General features: G+C 38.2%; 1 protein-coding gene across 1 annotated transcript in view; it reads left to right on the top strand.

The window, feature by feature from the left end:
• LOC133619435 (spermatid perinuclear RNA-binding protein-like) overlaps positions 1-23,884 on the top strand; it is a 58,253-nt gene that overhangs the window by 1,945 nt on the left and 32,424 nt on the right. Inside the window, exons 2-5 of the mRNA XM_061980451.1 lie at positions 4,457-4,550; positions 15,459-15,694; positions 17,832-17,997; positions 20,277-20,406. Of these exons, the coding sequence (XP_061836435.1) occupies positions 4,548-4,550; positions 15,459-15,694; positions 17,832-17,997; positions 20,277-20,406 (535 nt within the window). The 5' untranslated portion in view covers positions 4,457-4,547. The remainder of the gene's footprint in view (positions 1-4,456; positions 4,551-15,458; positions 15,695-17,831; positions 17,998-20,276; positions 20,407-23,884) is intronic.

The following is a 23,884-nucleotide window of genomic DNA, read 5'->3' as shown; positions in this document are numbered from 1 at the left end:
TTAAGTCTCTCGATCAACTTCAGATCTATCCGTTGATTATAAGTTTCGATTTTTTTAATGTTAGTTTTATGCCCTTTTTGTCAAATAAAACGTTTGTTTTCTTCATGGCAAACACACAAAATATACAATATTTCCCCACAAAAATGTCAAAGTGGAATATTTGATGTGAATTGGTGCCTCGAATCAGTCAATACTTCATAATATTAATTTTAATTCATTCTTTTTTTAGCAACTGTTTTTTTTTTTTTTTTTTAAATCACAGTAAAAGTTTTGATTATTTTTATGTTTATTTTATGCCTTTTTTGTCAATTAACACGTTTTTTACATGGCAAACACACAAAATATGCAATATTTCCCCCAAAAAATATTTCAAAGTGAAATATCAGATTTCAAGTAATTGGAGCCTTAAATATGTCAATAATTCATAACCTTAATTGATTTAATTAATTATTATTTTTAAAGCAAAGACAGTTGAAAAAAATCATACTAAAATTCTCAGGGACCCAAAAGGGTCCCACTCATATGTGTTAAAAATAATTAATATTTTCTTTTTCTTTTTTTTTAACTAAGTCTCTAGACCAACTTCAGATCTATCCGTTGATTATAAGTTTATTTTTTTTTTAATGTTTATTTTATGCCATTTTTGTCAATTAAAAGTTTTTTTTCATGGTAAAAACACAAAATATGCAATATTTTTCTCCAAAAATATTTCAAAGTGAAATATTAGATGTGAAGTAATTGGAGATTTTTTATTTTTTATTTTATGCCCTTTTTGCCAATTAAAACATTTTTGATATGGCAAACACACAAAATATGCAATATTTACCCCCCAAAATATTTCAAAGTGGAATATTAGATGTGAAGTAATTGCAGCATTAAATATGTCAATAATTCATAACAACATTGATTTTGATTCATTATTATCTTTTGAGCAATAACCTATTTAGGAAAAATCCAACTAAAACTCTTGGGTACCCAAAAGGGTCCTACTAAAAAAAATAATATGTATGACTAATTTTTAACAATTTTATAACTTTTATGTTTAAATCTCAGGACCAACTTAAGATCTGTCGATTATAAGTTGTTATAATTTTTTTTGTTTGTTTTATGTTTTTTTATTATAAGAACTTTGTTTTTTATGGCAAAAACACAAAATATGCAATATTGTCCCCCAAAATATTTCAAAGTGGAATATTTGATGTACAATATTAGGAGCTTTAAATATGTCAATAATTAATAACAACATTGATTTTAATTTATTATTATTTTTCAACAATGACAGTTAAAAAAAAGTCCCACTAAAATTCTCAGAGACCCAAAAGGGTCGTTGTGTCCTTGGGCAAGACACTTTGCCCACCTGCTCCCAGTGCCACCCACACTGGTTTAAAAGTAACTTAGATATTGGGTTTCACTATGTAAAAGCGCTTTGAGTCACTAGAGAAAAGCGCTATATAAATATAATTCACTTCACTTCACATCGGACAACCCACGCTGCTACGTTTTCTTACTCTCTGGCGGACCGGGTGTGTTTAGAAGCAGAGTTACCAGTGCCGTCTACTGCAGTGGTTGCAACAAGCTACGTTCCCAGACAGTCCCATCATAATGTGTTTACGAACAACAATCGTAGCAATGAATGTGGGAAAGAAGTCAATTAGCGTGAGAAGGAATTGTGCCACATGACAAACTTTTTGTCATCTGCCGCCGTATTCCCGACAGTTCAGGGAAAGATTTGCGGGGTTCATTATTCGGCAGCAAATATTTGATCTCCTCGCTTGGCTCGTTTGCGCGCCAGCCCGCCTTTTTTTTCTTTTGTCCTGCGCGTCAAACACGAGTGACAAAAGTTGGGGGGTTTGAGAGCGGGGAAATCTTTTTTTAGCCTCCGCCGCTTCATCTGCCGTCTGCTGGGGCCGCCTTTGAAGCGCTGAGACAACATAAAAGTAGAAATCCCTGCAAGCAGAAACAGTGCTGAGATGAACGCTGTCGTGGAGCGGGTCCACATGGTGTGTCCTGGTTGGAGGTTTTGACCACACGAGTGGGTGATGATGATGATGATGATGATGTGTTGAAGTGGACTGGAGTCAACTCATTAGCATAATAAATCACTCTTTATTCCTGCGACACGTCAAAACATAGCAAAAAAATAGTAGAAGAAGAGAACACACACACACACACACACATATTCTTGTATTTGTTACCTTCTTGAGACCTGAGAAAAATGCCTACCTCTTTAGCACCACCCTTTCTAGATATATAAAGATTTGTATTTACAACATTAATAATATATACAAACTATGCAAATATAAAAAAGCTTGTTGTGAAAAATGAGTTGGAATTTCACAAGAAAAAGGTCACAATTTCACAAGAAAAACGAAAAATGTTGGCAGCATTATAATAAAAGTCGTCATTTTAATCAACGCAAGTCAAAATATTACAAGAAAAATTGAACATTTGTGCAATATTATGATAAAAGTTGGAATTTTACGCAATAACAGTCGCAATTTTACAAGAAAAGCTTAAAATGTTGGCAAGTTCATGAAAAGAGTCATAATTTTACTCGACTAAAGTCACAGTTTTATAAGAAAACGTAAACATTTTGGCAATAATAACAATGGGAATTTTACCAAAAAATGTCACAATTTTACAAAAACAAAAAAAACTAAATTGGCAACATTGTGATAAATGTCCGAATTGTATATGACAAATGTCACCATTTTGCATTCAAAAGTAATAATTTTACGAAAAAATATTGCAATATTACAAAAACAGAAAGAATATTAGAAATTGTTCCCAATTTTATAAGAAAAAAGTCGACACATTGTGAGAAAAAGACTGATTTTAATTAATTTTTTTGTTTGTTTGTTTATAATTGGTTTTAATCTTCATTATTTACTTCAAGTTATTACAGTATGTCTCTATAAACTTTTTTTTTTTTTAATTAATTTTGGCCAAAGGGGGCGCATGTCAATTTCTTACACACACTTGTTATTTTATATGTTGGCCAGAGGGGAGCACTTCAATTTTTTTACACACACTTGTTATTTCATATGTTGGCCAGAGAGGGAGCACTTCAATTTTTTTACACACACTTGTTATTTCATATGTTGAAATAACAAGTGTCATTTTAAAAGATTTCACCAGCAGGGGTGCAAATGAGACATTTTCTATTAGATGCAATGTTATTGGGACCATGATTTATGTCATCACTTGTTCACACCTCCTCATATGGAAGATACTTTTCCTTCTTCATGTCTCAAGAAGGGTAGAAATACACGAACACACACACACACACACACACACACTCTCTTGTGTTTGTTACCTTCTTGAGACCTCCGAAAAATGCCTACCTCTTTGGGACCACCCTTTCTAGCTATATAAACATTTATATATACATACTATGCAAATATAACAAAGGTTTAGTTTTCAATCTTCATTATTTACTTCAAGTTATTACAGTATGTCTCTATATACATATTTATTTATTTTTTTAAAATACATTTTGGCCAAAGCGAGCGCATTTTAATTTCTTACACACACTTGTTATTACATATGTTGGCCAGAGGGGGAGCACTTACATTTTTTTACCCACACTTGTTATTTCTTATGTTGACCAGAGGGGGAGCACTTTTAAAACCGACACACTGTCAATTTGAAAAATCCCTCTGTTTCGGGACCACTCTAATTTTGATGGATTAAATTAGATAAACGCACAGCAAATAATATAATATTATAATATTATAACTCTTATAATTAAACATCTTAGTTGTAACATGTTTTTGTGCACATACACTGGGGCAAAAGTAATAATCACAATTTTTGATTGACGTTGTAGTCACGATTAATCACACGATTATTCGTTAGCGTGAAAACATTCACTGTACCACCAAAACTCAACTTTTAATATACAGTAGTTTAAAAAAATAAAAAACGGATATAAATTAGTAACGAAAAACCACAAGTAAAAACAGTAATAAAATAAATCGCAGTATATAAAAAAGAAATACATATTTTTCATTTTAATCTTTTACACCTATTTTAACAACAAATACAATTTTGTAAAAGGTTTTTAATTACAGTAAATGCAAAAATCCTCATTATATTTTTCTTTAATGCATAATAATATATTAAAAAAGCTTTAAGCCCAAATTTTTGCTCAAAGGTGGGAAACTATTCCTGCAACCCAACACCGCGCCCTAAAACCACAAGAAGCGTGTACAGTTCCACCTTATTTCACGTTTTTAAACTTGTCTTTATGAAGTTTGACACACATTCATTGACAAAAAAATGCAGTTTTTTACCCTCCAACAAGTCAAGAAAGAGAAACTGTTGCATTCCTGATTGTCCCCCGAGATATGACCAACAAGCACACATGGGGCTCGTCAACCACCCACATTTCAATCACGGTTCATTCGGGGTCACAAGTTTGGAAATATCATTCCGGTTCCGACTCTGTCTGCAGCTGCGCGAACGAGACGCCTGGAGACCGCTTGAGGAAACCCTGGTCCTGGCCTATACCCGTCCCACCACGTAGCCCCGCCCACTGCCTGAACATGGTGAGTAGCCCCGCCCACTGCCTGAACATGGTGAGTCTCTTTAGTATTATTGAAAGTACTGTTGTGTTGTTTCCTTCTGTGCGTTCGGACGCCTTTTTGAGGCTTTTGACACAGGGGGTCCCGGAAATTGGCTCTCTAGCGCCACCTTGAAAATTTGATTAAAAAAATCAGCCCCTCCTACTAGTTTCATACGTCAACAGGAAAATGTCAGGAGACATCAATCATGACGGGACGCACTTAATACTCTCAGGAAGCCATACCTGAAAACCAACAGGAAGTCGGTCGTCTTGGTTTACTTGTGTGTGATATCATGTGCGATACAAGCAGTCTTACAACTTGTTTACTTGGGTGTGATATCATGTGCAATACAAGCAGTCCTGTTAAGTGTTTACTTGTGTGTGATATCGTGTGCGATACAAACAGTCCTGCAACTTGTTTACTTGGGTGTGATATCATGTGCGATACAAGCAGTCCTGCAACAGGGTTACTTATGTGTGGTATCATGTGCGATACAAACAGTCCTGCAGCAGGATTACTTGTGTGTGGTATCATGTGCAATACAAGCAGTCCTCTTAAGTGTTTACTTGTGTATGATGTTGTGTGCGATACAAACAGTCCTGCAACTTGTTTACTTGGGTGTGATATCATGTGCGATACAAGCAGTCCTGCAGCAGGATTACTTGTGTGTGGTATCATGTGCGATACAAACAGTCCTGCAGCAGGATTACTTGTGTGTGGTATCATGTGCGATAACAAGAAATCCTGCTAAGTGTTTACTTGAGTGTGATATCATGTGCGATACAAGCAGTCCTGCAACTTCTTTACTTGGGTGTGATATAATGTGCAATACAAGCAGTCCTGCAACTTGTTTACTTGGGTGTGATATAATGTGCAATACAAGCAGTCCTGCAACTTGTTTACTTGGGTGTGATATCATGTGCAATACAAGCAGCCCTGTTAAGTGTTTACTTGTGTGTGATATCGTGTGCAATACAAACAGTCCTGCAACTTGTTTACTTGGATGTGATATCATGTGCGATACAAGCAGTCCTGCAGCGGGATTACTTGTGTGTGGTATCATATGCGAAACAAGCAGTCCTGCTAAGTGTTTACTTGTGTGTGATATCATGTGCAATACAAGCAGTCCTTCATTGTGTTCACTTGTGCAAAGATGGACAATTAACATCTAAATGTCCTCCAATAAACACACAATTTCTTCTATTTTACTAAAGTCATTTACAAAAGGTAAACATGCTCGGCTATAGGCTACTACGAGCCAGCAGCTACACAACAGCTAAGCACACAATAGCCCTCAAGCTAGACGTGCGTAATAATCATCGATCAATACTGCAGTCTAAAACATATTGCGTATTACTTTCACATACAAAGTCTCCAAGGCAGAAGCGTGTTAGAAAGTATCCAGTAACAAACGTGTCCGCATCATTCAACTTACTGGGTCATGAGCTTAACTTCATGAGTTGAAAGGGTTGTATCGGAACAATCCACTGAGGGCTTTGTGCTTAAAAATTCAAGATTTTTTTGTTTGTTGACATGCTAAATATCAACAACATGGGTTGGGGGGGTTTAATCATTTTGCAATGCAGTCTGCTGAAAATGATGGAAAGCGCACCTCGTCATAGCAACGTTGGAATTGCCACACAAAAAAAACATTTGAAGATAGTCGTCAAGAATGACTGATCGTGTCGCCCTATGACCCTCACATCCCCCTGCAAGATCCCCGGAGACCGGTGGGTGTGAAGAAGGTCTCGGTACTGATGAGCGCTTGCACGCCACATGCTAAAAGAGGAGAGAGAGAGAGGACGGTCTGACCTCAGGATGACGCTCGACCGCCCGGGAGACGCTCACCTCCAGGCTGGGCAAAAGACGAGCACTCAGCACATTTTGCAACATAAGCCCCTCACCCTTCCTGCCTTGGAGACCCACAGGCTGGAATGGTAATGGAATACACACCCTTTAGCATTTAGCATTGTTAGCATGTTGGGCTTGAAATAGGACTGTTAAAAATGTCAAAGTGCGGCACGCTGCTCATTTTTCTAAAAATACTATTACGTTTTTTAAAAAGTGGAATAAAAGAGCCAACAGGTGGAATGCAAGGAGAAAAAGTTGCAATGTTCTAATCACGCAAAGCTGACATAGAGGCTGATTTTGTTTAAACTGTCTTTGATCAAAAAATAATGAATCAAAATCAATGTTGTTATGAATTATTGACATATTCAAGGCTCCAATTACTTCACATCAAATATTCCTCTTTGAAATATTTTTTGGGGGTAAATATTGCATATTTTGTGTTTTCTTTGACAAAAATTACATAAAAAAATAGCTTTAAAATGTAATATCGGAAATTATGGGTATCGGTTTTAAAAAGTAAAATTTATGACTTTTTAAAACGCCGCTGTACGGAGTGGTACACGGACATAGGGAGAAGTACAGAGCGGCAATAAACCTTAAAGGCACTGCCTTTGCGTGCCGGCCCAATCACACACAAGTGAATGCAAGGCATACTTGGTCAACAGCCACACAGGTCACACTGAGGGTGGCCGTATAAACAACTTTAACACTGTTACAAATATACGCCACACTGTGAACCCACACCAAACAAGAATGACAAACATATTTCGGGAGAACATCCGCACCGTAACACAACATAAACACAACAGAACAAATACCCAGAACCCCTTGCAGCACTAATTTTTCCGGGACGCTACAATATACACCCCCCGCTACCTCCTACCCCCAAACCCTGCCCCCCCAACCCTGCCCACCTCAACCTCCTAATGCTCTCTCAGGGAGAGCATGTCCCAAATTCTAAGCTGCTGTTTTGAGGCATGTTAAAAAAAAATAATGCACTTTGTGACTTCAATAATAAATATGGCAGTGCCATGTTGGCATTTTTTTCCATAACTTGAGTTGATTTATTTTGGAAACCCTTGTTACATTGTTTAATGCATCCAGCGGGGCATCACAACAAAATTAGGCATATTAATGTGTTAATTCCACGACTGTATATATCGGTATCGGTTGATATCGGAATCGGTAATTGAGAGTTGGACAATATCGGAATATCGGATATCGGCAAAAAAGCCATTATCGGACATCTCTATTAAAAAACCATAAGAAATAATCAAACTTATAATAGACTGTTAGATCTGAAGTTGATCGAGACATTTAAGGGTTGAAAGTAAAAACAAATAAAAAATAATGTATGACTTATTTTTAACACTTTTATGAGTGGGGTCCCTGAGGATTTTAGTGGGATTTTTTTCAAACAGTCATTGCTCAAGAAATAATAATGAATCAAAATCAATGTTGTTATGAATTATTGACATATTCAAAGCTCCAATTACTTCACATCAAATAATCCACTTTGACATATTTTTGGGGGTAAATATTGCACGTTTTGTGTGTTTGCCATATAAAAAAACTAGGTTTTTTATGACAAAAACGGCATAAAAACGCAAAAATAATTATTTTTGAGCAATGACGGATTAAAAAAATCCCACCAAAATCCTCAGAGACACAAAAGGGTCCCACTCATAAAAGTGTTAAAAAAATAAGTCATACATCATTTTTTTTTACTTTCAGCCCTTAAATGTCTAGATCAACTTCAGATCCATCTACTATTAATAAACATCTAATATTTCACTTAATAAATCTTATAATAGATGGATATATCTGAAGTTGATCGAGACATTTATGAAACGACTGGGTCGCATAGTGATGCGGGTGTGGTTCTCCCAAGGATGCAGACGGCTTCGGACACAGCTTGCAGGTAGGAAAATGATTTATTTTAAAAATAAATCATATGATGGATAAACAAAAAAACATGCATGTAGCACAAAAGGCAAAACAAAAGGACTAGCGTGGGAGCTAGCAGGAAAAAATAGCATAGCGTGAAAAGCTAGCAGAATCAAAGTAGTCGTTAACAGTTGTATGAGAACAAACTACGAAGCCAGCCAGAGTGAGGCCAGAGCAAAGACTAAATAGCCCTCTGATTAGTGCCCGGGCAACAGGTGCGCGTCCCGAACACTAACCAGAGGCAGGTGAAAGTAATCAGCTGACATGGCAACTGAACACAAACAAAATCAAATGTGCTGAAAACATATGTGACGAGAAACATAAACTATGATCCGTGCAGCGGATCGTAACAGTACCCCCCCCTTAAAGGACAGATTCCAGATGTCCCTTGACACTAAATAAAACTAGAACCCAAAAAACAAGAAATAGTTCGAGAGTCAAGGGAGGGTGGAGGGAGGATTTGGTGGTGGGTCGCCAGGCCACGTGTCCCCGAATCCACCGGGGAAGAGTCAGGTGGCGGCGGCGAGTGGAACGCCGCTGCCGCAGGCGAGGCGGGCGACCACGGAAAGGCCACATTCGTGGCTGCCGAGAAGGTGGGCGTGAGTGGCGCCAGAAGTTCAGCAGCCGGAGAGTTCTACGACTACGTCTCGGGTGTCGCTGCTGTTTGCGCCACTGGCGTCCATAAACAAACCTCCGAGAGCGCCGCTTGCGCAGCCAGACCACTCGAGGTCGCTGAGACGAAGACGAGGAGAGAGCAGACGTCGCCGTGGAAATAGGAGGAGCCGACGTCGCCGTGGAGGCAGGAGGAGCCGACGTCGCCGTGGAGGCAGGAGGAGCCGACGTCGCCGTGGAGGCAGGAGGAGCCGACGTCGCCGTGGAGGCAGGAGGAGCCGACGTCGCCGTGGAGGCAGGAGGAGACGTCGTCGCCGTGGAGGCAGGTGCAGGTTCTGGTACCAGCCGTGGAGCAGGTGCAGGTTCTGGTACCAGCCGTGGAGCAGGTGCAGGTTCTGGTACCAGCCGTGGAGCAGGTGCAGGTTCTGGTACCAGCCGTGGAGCAGGTGCAGGTTCTGGTACCAGCCGTGGAGCCGGCGCTGGTGTGGGTACCAGCCGTGGAGCCGGCGCTGGTGTGGGAACCAGCCTTGGAGCCGGCGCTGGTGTGGGAACCAGCCTTGGAGCCGGCGCTGGTGTGGGAACCAGCCTTGGAGCCGGCGCTGGTGTGGGAACCAGCCGAGGAACTTGGCGTGGTGGAGGTACAGGAGACGAAGCTTGGTGTGTCAGCCAAGGTGCAGGAACAGGTGCTAGCCGAGGTGCAGCTGGAGGTGGCCTAGCTGGCGGTTGTGGCTTAGCAGGACGAAGGACTGGTGGAGGTGGCCGTGCAGGAGGTTGCGGTTTAGCACGCCGGAAGACTGGTGGCGGTGGCCTTGCAGGAGGTTGCGGTTTAGCACGCCAAAAGACTGGTGGCGGTGGCCGTGCAGGGGGTTGCGGCTTAGCACGCCGAAAAACTGGTGGCGGTGGCCGTGCAGGAGGTTGCGGCTTAGCATGCCGAAAAACTGGTGGCGGTGGCCGTGCAGGAGGTTGCGGCTTAGCACGCCGAAGTTGTGCCACCGCACTAGCACAGTTCCCAGTACTAGCCCCCCCCTCAAGACGCGGATACCAGACGCGCTCTTTGCGGTTTGGAACTGTCTTCAAGGGTGGGTGGGGGGAGGTATGGAGGGGGGTATACTCTTCTTCAAATTGTCCAAATTGACTATTATCATCCCCCACTTGAGATTGGGTGGGAGCACAGGGGGAAAAAATATGTGCAGTGGGCGGAGCAATAGTCACTGGGGGCGGAACCAAAATAACTGGAGGTGGAGTCTGAAAATCAGAATGTGACTGACTAGACTTACACTTAATAAAAATGTCCTGATAATGTCTTATCTTAGAATGAAAGTCATTTGGTATTGGCTGACAGAAAGAATTAGAAGATGGAAAAAAAAAATCTTGCTCAATGACGTCATCGGAAGTGGGCGGAGTTACCTCTTCGGGGGGCGCCAATGAAATGACGTCATTGTTGCAATTGTCCATGTGACTGACAGCCCAATCGGAAAACTGTTTGGCGAAGTGGTCGATTGGGTTGCCAAACATCTGAGGGGAAGTTTGAGCTGCATGTAGCTTGCTTCGGTCCGGGGGAGGAGTTTGCAGGAGCGGCGCGTCTTGGCGGCGAGGGAAAGACCTCCTGGCCGGCTTCCGTCTTTGACGGCGCGCACGGTACTGCGGTGTAGCGGCGATGTCTTCCGACCAGAGGGAATCGATGGGGATAAGAGAGCTTCCAGGTCCCCACATGAGATTCGACCTCTCCTCCGTCGAATAGCGAAGCGTCTCGGCTTCCATCGCTCGCAACACCATGAGCGTACCTTCGTCCAACTCCTCGTCAGCCAGTGCGGGAGAATTGTTTTCTGCTGGCTTCGTACTGAAACGACTGGGTCGCATAGTGATGCGGGTGTGGTTCTCCCAAGGATGCAGACGGCTTCGGACACAGCTTGCAGGTAGGAAAATGATTTATTTTAAAAATAAATCATATGATGGATAAACAAAAAAACATGCATGTAGCACAAAAGGCAAAACAAAAGGACTAGCGTGGGAGCTAGCAGGAAAAAATAGCATAGCGTGAAAAGCTAGCAGAATCAAAGTAGTCGTTAACAGTTGTATGAGAACAAACTACGAAGCCAGCCAGAGTGAGGCCAGAGCAAAGACTAAATAGCCCTCTGATTAGTGCCCGGGCAACAGGTGCGCGTCCCGAACACTAACCAGAGGCAGGTGAAAGTAATCAGCTGACATGGCAACTGAACACAAACAAAATCAAATGTGCTGAAAACATATGTGACGAGAAACATAAACAAACTATGATCCGTGCAGCGGATCGTAACAATTTATGGGTTGAAAGTAAAAATAAATAAAAAAAGACTTATTTTTAACACTTTTTTTTAAACTGTTATCACTCAAAAAATATATAAATGAATCAAAATCAATGTTGTTATGAATTATTGACATATTAGAGGCTCCGATTATTTCACATCAAATATTCCACTTTGAAATATTTTGTCAAGAAACTATTGCATATTTTGTGTTTTGCCGTATGAAAAACAAAGTTGTCTTTAAAAAAAGGGCATAAAACGAACACAAAAAAAACTGAAAAAATTATGAATAGAGAAACAATAAAAACGTATAATTAACACATATATCTGAAATTGATCTTGACACGTACACTGTAAAAAAAATGTATGTAAAAAAACGGTCATCTACTGGCAGCTACGGCTGCCAAACGAAAACCATAAAATTAAAGTAAAACATTGTAAACCAAATAATGATCAAAAACATTATATTTACAGAAATTTTCATGAAACGTTTTGCGGAAAAATATCGTAATTTTACAGATTTTTTACTAAATTATTAAGATCTACACCTTTAATAAAGTGACGATGCAAACAGTTCTGCAGAAAAATACCTTTATTCTACAGAGTTTTTCCAAATTATTACGATCAAACACCTTTAATGAAGTGACAATGCTGGCAGTTCCACGGAAAAATACCGTTATTTTACAGATTTTTTCTGAATTGTTAAGATCAACCACTTTTAATAAAGTGACGATGCAAACAGTTCTGCAGAAAAATACCTTTATTCTACAGCATGGGTGTGAAACTCTGTCAAATTTGGCCCGCCGTGTAATTTCACTTGGCCCTTGAGGCGATATCAAATTAACACTAAAGCTGGCCCGCCGATCCTCCCGGGAGGCTTCCAAACGCCAGCCAGCTAAACGAGTGCTGGCCCAGTCACATAACATGTGTGGCTTCTGCACGCACACACATTAGAATGCAACGCATACTTCATCAACAGCGATACAGGTTACACTGAGGGTAGCCGAATAAAAAACTTTAACACTGTTAGAAATATACGCCAGCCACACTGTGAATCCATACCAAACCAAAACCCTTTGCAGCACTAACTCTTCCGCTACAAGGTGTGTGTGTGTGTGTGGGGGGGAGGTTTGGTGGTAGCTGGGGTGTATTTTGTAGCGTCCCGGAAGAGTTAGTGCTGCAAAGGATTCTGGGTATTTGTTCTGTTGTGTTTATGTTGTGTTACGATGCGGATGTTCTCCCGAAATGTGTTTGTCATTCTTGTTTGGTGGATTCACAGTGTGGCGTATATTTCTAACAGTGTTAAAGTTTTTATACTGGCACCCTCAGTGTAACCTGTATCGCTGTTGATGAAGTATGCGTTGCATTCACTCGTGTGTGCGTACAGAAGCCGCACATATCTTGTGACTGGGTCTGAACGATGTTAGAATGGATGAAAAGCAGACGTGACGATGGCTCGTTGAGTACGTTAAAGGTTAATTTGTTCAACCTTGGCCCGCGGCTTTGTTCAGTTTTAAATTTTGGCCCACTCTGTATTTGAGTTTGACACCCCTGTGTTAGATTGTTAGTATGGACATAGACTTTTATATAACAAGCTACATATTTAAAGAAAGATAATTAATGTAATTTTACATGAATTTGTAAGTAATTTAAGAAAACAGAAAATGCTATGTATAATTAATTTGGTATTTTTCTTTAAAAAAAAATAGAAATATACATAGTTTGTCATTACTGGCATATTACTTAAAATAACAGGCGGATTGTTTATTTACAGATAATGTCTTCAATTCTACTGTTTTATAAACTATTTTTTAAAAAATAGAAAAATTACAGTAGAAATTTAGAGTAAATTAACCATAAAAATATGATTATTTTTTTTTACAGTGTACTGTATGTGTCGAAAGTTTAAAAAAAATATATCACTTTTATGAATGTGACCCTTTTGGGTCTCCAATAATTTTAGTGGGATTTTTTTCTTTAATAGTGTCAATGCTCATAAAATTATGAATTAAAATCAATGTTGTTATGAATTAGTGACCTATTTATGTCTCCGATTGTTTCACATCAAATATTCCACTTTGAAATAGTTTGTGGAGAAACTATTGCATAACTTGTGAAAAACAAAGATTGTCTTTAAAAAAAAAAGTGCATAAAACAAACAAACAAAAAACATGAACAAATTATAATAAATAAAAAATAATAAAAACTTATAATTAACAGATCTGAAATTGATCTTGACACGTACTGTATGTGTTGAAAGTAAAAAAAAATATCTATGACTTATTTTTTACACTTATGAGTGGGACCCTTTTGTGTCTCCAAGACTTTTAGTGGGATTTTTTTTCTTTAAAAGTGTCAATGCTCAAAAAAGTAATAATGAATTAAAATAAATGTTGTGAATTTTTGACCTATTCATTGCTCCGATTATTTCACATCAAATATTACACTTTGAACATTTTGCCATAAAAAAAAAAATATTTTCTTTGATAAAAAGAACATAAAACTTTATTTTGTATCGACAAAGAGAGCTGAAGTGGATCTAGAGATTTAAGTGTTGAATAATGAATAATAACTAGAAAAGTAGGACATTTTGATGGACCTGCTATCTGTGCCCTGGACCTCTGGCCAGGGATCGCTGGAAGCCGCCGTACTTTTAAGATGGTGCCGAGTGTCTGAATCTGTGAGTTGTAGGTGTAAATGTACAACATGAGCTGTAGAGCTAGCCTAAAACGTTAGGATGCTAATAGTAATGTGTGGTAAAGTTGGCATGCTAACAGTTAGCATGTTTCACATACCAAGTCATTTGACTCTAAGGTGTGTGGCTGCGGAAGTAGACAATAAAGTGTAAAATTAGCTGAAAAAGTTAGCACGCCAATGTTGGCATGCTAACAGTTATCAAGTGTCACATACCAAATTATGTGACTCTAGGGTAAACGGTTGCAAAACTGGCAAAAAAAAAATAAATTGACATGCAAATGTTAGAATGCTAGCATGCCATTGTTAGCATGTTAACAGTTAACACGTGTCACATACCCAGTTATGTGACTCTAAGGTGTATGGCTGCGGAAGTTGAGAAAAAAGTGTAAAATTAGCTGAAAAAATTTGCATGCTAACATATAGCATATGTCATCTACCAAGTTATAGGACTGTGGAATTAGAGAAAAAAAAGTGCAAAATTAGCTGAACAATTTAGCATGCTAACATATAGCATATGTCCTCTTACCAAGTTATATGACTGTAAGGTGTATGGCTGCAGAATTCAAGAAAAAAATTGCGGAAAAAAGTTAGCATGCCATTGTTAGCATACTAACAAGCTAACAGTAGCATGCTAACAGTTAACACGTGTCACATACCAATATGACGGCGTGGCGCAGTGAAAGAATGGCCGTGCGCGACCCGAGGGTCCCTGGTTCAATCCCCACCTAGTACCAACCTCGTCATGTCCGTTGTGTCCTTGGGCAAGACACTTCACCCCTTGCTCCTGATGGCTGCTGGTTAGCGCCTTGCATGGCAGCTCCCGCCATCAGTGTGTGAATGTGTGTGTGAATGGGTAAATGTGGAAGTAGTGTCAAAGCGCTTTGAGTACCTTGAAGGTAGAAAAGCGCTATACAAGTACAACCCATTTATCATTTATTTATTTAATATGGCTCCAGAAGTTGAGAAAAAAAGTGTAAATTTAGCTGGAAAAATGTGCATGCTAATGTTAGCATGCTAACATACAGCATAGGTCATCTACCAAGTTATATGACTGTAAGGTGTATGGCTGTGGAATTTGAGAACAAAGTTTAAAATTTGCTAAAAATGTTAGCATGCTAAAGTTAAATTAGCAGCATGTGAATAAAGTAAAGTAAAGTACCAATGATTGTCACACACACACTAGGTGTGGGGAAATTATCCTTCGCATTTGACCCATCACCCTTGATCACCCCCTGGGAGGTGAGGGGAGCAGTGAGCAGCAGCGGTGGCCGCGCCCGGGAATCATTTTGGTGATTTAACCCCCAATTCCAACTCTTGATGAATGGGCACTTGCATTGCAGCAGGCCCATAATCAAAAATATTATATGGCTAATTTATGACATTTTTGTGACTTTTGTGTCCCCGGGACCAAACTTGAGGGTTAAAAAAAATCTATGTACTTTATTGGTTTTGAAAACAAAAAATATCAAAGTGGCCCCCGTATGTTTTAATTTTCCAGTTTGCACCTACTCCCTACACTCAGAGGGCATTCCGATCCTTGGCCAACGATGACCGCCATGTCATGGCCAAGCACGCCAGCATCTATCCGGCCCCCAAGGAGCTGGAGGCGGTCCAGACGCTGGTGTCCACGGTGGAGGGGGCCCTCAAGAAGGTCTCTGATTGGCTCGATGGCCCCGGCAGTTCCTCAGACGTGGGCGATGCCAAGGTGGACGAGGACGCCACCGACGGCACCAAGTGAGGCTCAGAGCGTTTCCATATAGGGATTATTTTGAACATTTTAATGAGTGGGACCCTTATGGGTCCCCAAGACTTTTAGTGGGATTTTTTTTCCTAAAGAGTGTGATTGCTCCAAAAAATAATAATGCATTAAAATAATGTTATGAATTATTGACATATTTAATACTCCAATTACTTAACATCAAATATTTGACATTGAAATATGATGCATATTTTGTGTTTTTGTCATGAAAAAATAGTTTTTTGACCAATAGGGCATAAAACAAACACATAAATAAATAGAAATAAAAACTTACAATCGACGGATAGATCTGAAGTTGATCTAGAGACTTCATTGTAGAAAGTAAAAAAACCTATATAAATGTATATGGATTATTTTTTAACATGTTTATGAGTGGGACCCTTTTGGGTCCCCAAGACTTTGAGTGGGATCTTTTTGTCCTAAAGAGTGTGATTGCTCAAATTTTTTTTATTAAAATTAAAATAATGATATGAATATTGACCTATTTAATGCTCCAATTAGTTCACATCAAATATTTGACACTGAAATATTTTCTTTGGTGTTTTTGACATAAAAAAGGCTTAAAACAAACACATAAATAAATAGAAAGAAAAACTTACAATCAACGGATAGATCTGAAGTTGATCAAGAGACTTCAGTGTTGAAAGTAAAAAATAAATAAATATATAAAATATATATATATGGATTATTTATAAAAATAAAAAAAATGTTATATGTCGGACCCTTTTGGGTCCCCAAAAAGTTTTAGTGGGATTTTTTTTCCTAAAGAGTGTGATTGCTCCAAAAAATAATAATGTAGTAAAATAATGTTATGAATTATTGACATATTTAAAACTCCAATTACTTCACATCTAATATTTGACATTGAAATATGTTGCATATAACGTGTTTTTGTCACAAAAAATAAGAAAACAAACACATAAATAAATAGAAATAAAAACTTACTATTGACGAATAGATCTGAAGTTGATCTAGAGACTTCAGTGTAGAAAGTTAAAAAAAACTATATATATATATATATATATATATATATATATATATATATATATATATATATATATATATATATATGGATTATTTTTAACATGTTTATGAGTGGGACCCTTTTGGGTCCCCAAGACTTTAAGTGGGATTTTTTTGTCCTAAAGAGTGTGATTGCTCAAAAAAAAAAAGAATTAAAACAATGTTATGAATTATTGACCTATTTAATGCTCCAATTACTTCACATCTAATATTTGACATTTAAATATATGTTGCATATTTTGTGTTTTGGTCATAAAAAAATAGTTATTTGACCAAAAGGGCATAAAACAAGCACATGAATAAATTGACATAAAAACTTAAAATCGACAGATAGATCTGAAGTTGATCTGGAGACGTAAGTGTTGAAAGTAAAAAAACATATATATATTTGTATATATATATTTTGGATCCCCAAGAGTTATAGTGGGATTTTTTTTTCCTAAAGCGTGTGATAGCTCAAAAAATAATAATGAATCAAAGTCAATGTTATGAATTGTTGACCTATTATTCATTTTCAACTAATAATATTCCATAGAAAAACTAAGATTTTTTTAAAGTATTCATAACAAATAACATTAGATTGCACAGGAGGGCTTTTGCTGCTAAAGAAAGAAGACGAGCAAAAGAGAGAGAGAGAGACAAGGAACTTTTCAACAACTTTAGAACTTTTGGGAATAAGAAGAGGAGGAGGAGGGGTTGGGGAAAAACCTCCCGTGTCCTGGCAGGGGGGAAAAGGAGCGCAAAACACACTTTATCTGATTGTGATATGAGCAAAAACCAGGAATGTTTTGGTCAATTATCGGGTAAGGCAGGTAACATCAATCATAAAAGAAACCCATTTGGAGGGTAACATTTGACTGAAAAGGCAAATACATTTAGTGATCAACCAACATCACAGCAGTCTTTGTCCCATTCCCGGAGGTGGGGGTTTGGAGTCGTCTCTAGCAGACTCCCTAAATGCACCAGGGTGTCACATTTAGACAAGAAATGACTGAAATATTAATTTTGCCATTCCATGAGACGTTTTGGAACCCCGAGGCCTGTGCTTGCTTAACGGTCAGTCCGCCCCCGTTCTCCGTGTGTCCCCAGGCTGGACGCCATGTCCACACTGTGTGGAGTGAACAGGGTGGGTCTGCTGTCCAAAGGCCTGCTGATCAAAGACGACATGGACCTGGAACTGGTTCTGCTGTGCAGACAGAAACCCACCCAGCTGCTGCTCTGCACCATCAGCGCCAATCTGCCCCTTCAGATCCAGGTATGATCAGGGGGAAGCATAAGCACGGGACACACGCACATTTTAGGATGCTAATAGTAATGGCATGCTAGCAGTTAGCATGTTTCACATACAAAGTTATATGACTCTAAGGTTTATGGCTGTGGAAGTAGACAATAAAGTGTAAAATTAGCTGAAAAACCTGGCATGCCAATGTCGGCTTGCTCGCATGCTAACATTGGCATGCTAACAGTTATCAAGTGTCACATACCAAATTATGTGACTCTGGGGTAAACGGTTGCAAAACAGGCAAAAAAAAATGTGCACGCTAGCAAGCTAATGTTAGCATGCTTACAGTTAGCATGTGTCACATACCAAGTCATATGACTCTGAGGTGTATGGCTGCGGAATTTGAGAAAAAATTGCGGAAAAAGTTAGCAACCCATTGTTAACATACTAGCATGCTAACAGTTAACACGTGTCAAATACAAAGTTATATAACTCTAAGGTGTATGGCTGCGGAAGTAGAGAATAAAGTGTAAAGTTAGCTGAAAAACTTGGCATGCCAATGTTGGCTTGCTCGCATGCTAACATTGGCATGCTATCAGTTATCAAGTGTCACATACTAAATTATGTGACTCTTGGGTAAACGGTTGCAAAACAGGCAAAAAAAATAATGTACATGCTAGCAAGCTAATGTTAGCATGCTTACAGTTAGCATGTGTCACATACCAAGTCATATGACTCTGAGGTGTATGGCTGCGGAATTCGAGAAAAAGTTGCGGAAAATGTTAGCATGCCATTGTTAGCATACTAGCATGCTAACAGTTAACACGTGTCACCCACAAAGTTATATGACTCTAAGGTGTATGGCTGAGGAAGTTGAGAAAAAAGTGTAAAATTAGCTGAAAAAATGTGCACGCTAATGTTAGCTGTAGTTGTTTCTTTTGGAGAAACCTCCAAAAGTAACAATGTAAATTTTAACTGTCTCTTTATTAGCGAGCCAAAACGTCAACTGTCATCTATGCGCTGCTCTGCCAACACACGCACACACAAAGAGATTCCTTTGGTGCCCTCACAAACAATCAGAAATCACACAAATACTTAACTTTAACAAGCATATTGCTACAATAATAAGCAATTGAAAAACACAGAGCCTCAGTGTATTTTCCAGACTATAGAGCGCACCGGTATTTAAGCCACACCCACTAAAGTTTTGAAGATTTTTTTCACATAAGCCGCACCGCAGATGTATACGTTGTGAAATGAGTTATTTACACAGAAATATTCTGTAAATGTTTATTTACATACCTTAATAGTTTCCAAAGGGTGTCTGTAACGGCAGTAAAACGGCTGATCAAACAAAACAGAAGTCATCGTCATGGACCCAAATCAGCTATACAGACTCAATAACTCCACGATGACATTTTGGTGAATTTACATAACTGAAACAATAATAATACTAACAAAGACACTCGTAAATGTGTTAGCGTATGCTAACAACGCTAGCTTTATTGCATTATGACAGCTCGTACAAACATGCATGAAAACACTCCTACAGACATCACACATGGCATTGTAAGTTAATAATACTAACACAGACACTTGTAAACGTGTTAGCATATTAGCTAATGCTAACCACGCTAGCTTCATTACATTCTGATAGCACGTACAAACACGCATGAAAACACTCCCACAGGCATCACACGTGGCATTGTAAGTTGATAATGCTAACACAGACAATTGTAATCGTGTTGGCGTATAAGCTAATGCTAACCACGCTAGCTTCATTACATTACGACAGCACATAAAGATATGCATGAAAACACTCCTACAGACATCACACACAGGACGCTTTAGTAAGTAAGAATTGTTGTAGTTCTATTGTAAAACTTACAAACGTTGCTTGGCGCGATGAACGAAGAATCCGTACGAGTAGAAACGCTGCGGACGGCTTACAAGACGGAACGGCACTTGTACTTCCAGCTCAAAGCTTTAAACAGCAGACAACACTATAGCAGCAACTGCAGTGAGCGAACTCGTCCAAAAGATGGCGCCATAGCACAAACAATAACACACCTTTTCAGTGCCGTTATGGCCGTCAGCGAACACAAACCCATAAGCAGCAGCGTTCAAAGCGTAGGAAAAAAGTAGCGGCTTATAGTCTGAGATTTACGGTACTTGCTGTGCTTCCAGCTATCTTAATTAGCGATTGACAGGTGCATTGTGGGGCGGACACTGGGGTTGGTTGCCAAATAATGTGTGGTAAACATCGCCACAATAAGAAGGAGAATTTCTAAGTCCCCAGCTATGCCTTGCAGACGTTGACGGAGGACAAGTACGAGGTGCGCTCCTGCGTTCCCGAGGCCGCCATCTTGGTGTGCAGCACTCAGGACCCCCGCCTCAGCTTGAAGATCACTCTGTCCTGCTCGGACACGAGGGCGGAGCCGAGCGGCGCACAGCCAGGTATATGGTGCGGCAGGTTGATAGGTCACATGATCCCCTCCAGCTCAGATGGCGTTCCTGTTGATGCGGCGAGTCGCTTCCTCCTTTTGGCGCCCTGACTGTTGCTTCTGTTGCCGTAGCTGCGCAGGTCGGCGCGTCGCCCAGAACCGAGGTGCTGTCCCCGGCGAGGCGTCCCCCCGGCAGCATTCCCCGGGTACAAGGGGCTCCCCTCCCCCGCCCCCTCCCCTCCCTCAGCCCACTGGTGGGACTCTGGGTCACCCACCATTGGGTTCTAATACAGTGGGGTCCAAACCTTTGGACTTGGGGGCCACATTAGGCATGTAAAGTAACAATATATCTATTAGGGCTGTCAAAAATGATTGGAATGATCGCAAGTCTTATTTGTAACGATTCTTAATCGATTCAAGTAGATCAAAAATCGATTTTTTATTTTTTATTCTTTTTATTTTCCAAATATGTGCTTTCCAGTCATTCAGGCAAATGTTGATGTAGATGATCTATATCTGCTGTACACATTTACTTTAGAAAAGAGAAGTGTTGGATACTTTTTTCTTTGACGTAATATAGAAATTGATCAGAGCTTGAGAATCATTTTGAATCGATAATTGATTCTGAATCGAATTGTCAATTTATTTATTTATTGTATATTTTATATTTATATTATATATGATTATTTATATTATATTTATTCATTCATTTTATATATATTTATATTACATATATGTATTTATTGTATGTTTTTATTATATATATATATATATATACATTTATTTATTATGATTTATATTATTCATATATTTATTATAGATTTATTTATTCATTTAATATATATTTTACATGTATGTATTAATTGTATTTTTATTATATATATACATTTATTATATGTTTTTGTTATGTATTTATATTATATGAGAATTGACTCTGAATCGAATTGTCTACTATGTATGATATATTTATATATTATATATTTATATTTATTAATTTATGATATATTTATGGTACATTTCTTTTTATTATATATTCATATTTATTTATTATATATATATATATTTATATTATATATATATTATATTTATTTATTCATTTATGATGTATTCATATTACATATATGTATTTATTATTTTTTATATGTATATATTTATGTATTATATATTTATATTATACATATACTTATTATATATTTTTATTATATATTTTGGTATATATTGTATAAGAATTGATTTTGAATCGAATTCTCAATTTATTAATTATATATTTATATTTTATTTATGATATATTTATATTACATATTTTTAATTATATATACTGTATATATTTATTTTATATTTGTATTATATATATATTTATGATATATTTATATTATACATATTTATATTATATTTATTAATTTATGATATATTTATATTACATACATTTTGTATTATATATAAATGTTTATGTATTATATATTTGTATTATACATATATACTGTATATATTTCTATTATACATATATTTATTGTATATTTTTATTATATGCAGCTGAGATAGGCTCCAGCGACCCAGAAAGAGACAAGCGGTAGAAAATGGATGGATGGATATTTATTATATATTTATATTATCTAAATTATATACATATATATTATATTAATGGATATATAATTAATATGATTGGATATTAAGAGAATGAATAGATAGTGTTCTGCATTTTTCCCATCATGCACTGCAGGGGATTTAAATGGGTGTAATTTTGAATTATGTGTCGTACTTGGACATTTTGGTCCAGTGAGCAGGTTGTGTTACGAGTTTACTTTTTGCCTTAGTTTATTTGCGCCATGAATGGGGAAGGTAGGGCCATAGATATAAATGCTGTGCTGTGTACACTTCCATGTGCCGTTCATGGTCATTAACCTGATTTAGTCACAAAGCTGCAGGCATTATACTGTCAACTATTTCAAACGAGGCCCCCTGCAGGCCAGATTCCTTCCTAAAACTGGTGCCGTGGTTTGGACACCCCTGTTCTCACTCACATTACCCACAATCCTGCTGTGTCATGCTGTCTGTGATTACTGAGGATGTCGGGAACAATTAGGTGTTGTCCTTGCTGCAGCGCCCCCACAGGTGTGGAGGGTCATAAACATCTGATCCACCCCCACAGGTGTGGAGGGACATAAACATCTGACCCACCACCAAAGGGGACAAAATACTAGCATGGTGGCCACAACGCAGTCGCAGGAGGCCAAAGTTTATTATTATTATTGTTCAATGACGCACCGTATCGTATTGATATCCTGCATGGTACTCATTATCATGGTATCGTATCAATATCCTGCATGGTACTCATTAGCATGGTATTGTATCGATATCCTTTATGGTGCACATTAGCACGGTATCTTATCGATATCATGCATGGTACATATTAGCATGGTATCGTATAGATAGCCTGCATGGTACTCATTAGCATGGTATTGTATTGATATCCAGCATGGTACTCATTAGCATGGTATTGTATCAATATCATGCATGGTGCTCATTAGCATGGTATCGTATCAATAGCCTGCATGGTACTGTTTAGCACAGTATCGTATCGATATCATGCATGTTCTCATTAGCATGATATCGTATTGATATCCTGTATGGTACTCATTAGCACGGTATCGTATCAATATCCTGCATGGTACACATTAGCATGGTATCATACCGATAACCTGCATGGTACACATTAGCATGGTATCGTACCGATAGCCTGCATGGTACTCTTTAGCACAGTATCGTATTGATATCCTGCATGGTACACATTAGCATGGTATCGTATCGATAGCCTGCATGGTACTGTTTAGCACAGTATCGTATCGATATCCTGCATGGTTCTCATGAGCATGATATCGTATCGATATCCTGTATGGTACTCACTGGCATGGTATCGTATCAATATCCTGCATGGCACATATTCGCATGGTATCGTACCGATAGCCTGCATGGTACTGTTTAGCACAGTATCGTATCGATATGCTGCATGGTTCTCATTCGCATGATATCGTATCGATATCCTGTATGGTACTCATTAGCATGGTATCGTATCGATATCTAACATGGTATCGTATCATAGGCTGCATGGTACTCTTTAGCACAGTATCGATATCCTGCATTGTACTCATTAGCATGATATCGTATCGATATCCTGCATGGTATGCATTAGAACCGTATCATATCAATATCCTATATATATATATACACACGTTACCATGTGTATATATATATATATATATATATATGTGTGTATATATTATATATATGTATAATTATTATGTCCATATATTATGTATATATGTATACATATACAGTATATGTGTGTATATATGTATATATACATATATGTATTCATATATGTATATATATATATATATACTGTACGTATATGTGTGTGTGTATATGTAAATGTGTATATAAGTGTTTGTATATATTTATTGATGATATATTTATAT

Source organism: Nerophis lumbriciformis, linkage group LG20 (genome assembly GCF_033978685.3).
Source record: "Nerophis lumbriciformis linkage group LG20, RoL_Nlum_v2.1, whole genome shotgun sequence".
In the NCBI taxonomy this organism is placed as follows: domain Eukaryota; kingdom Metazoa; phylum Chordata; class Actinopteri; order Syngnathiformes; family Syngnathidae; genus Nerophis; species Nerophis lumbriciformis.
This window is presented reverse-complemented; position numbering and strand designations above follow the sequence as displayed.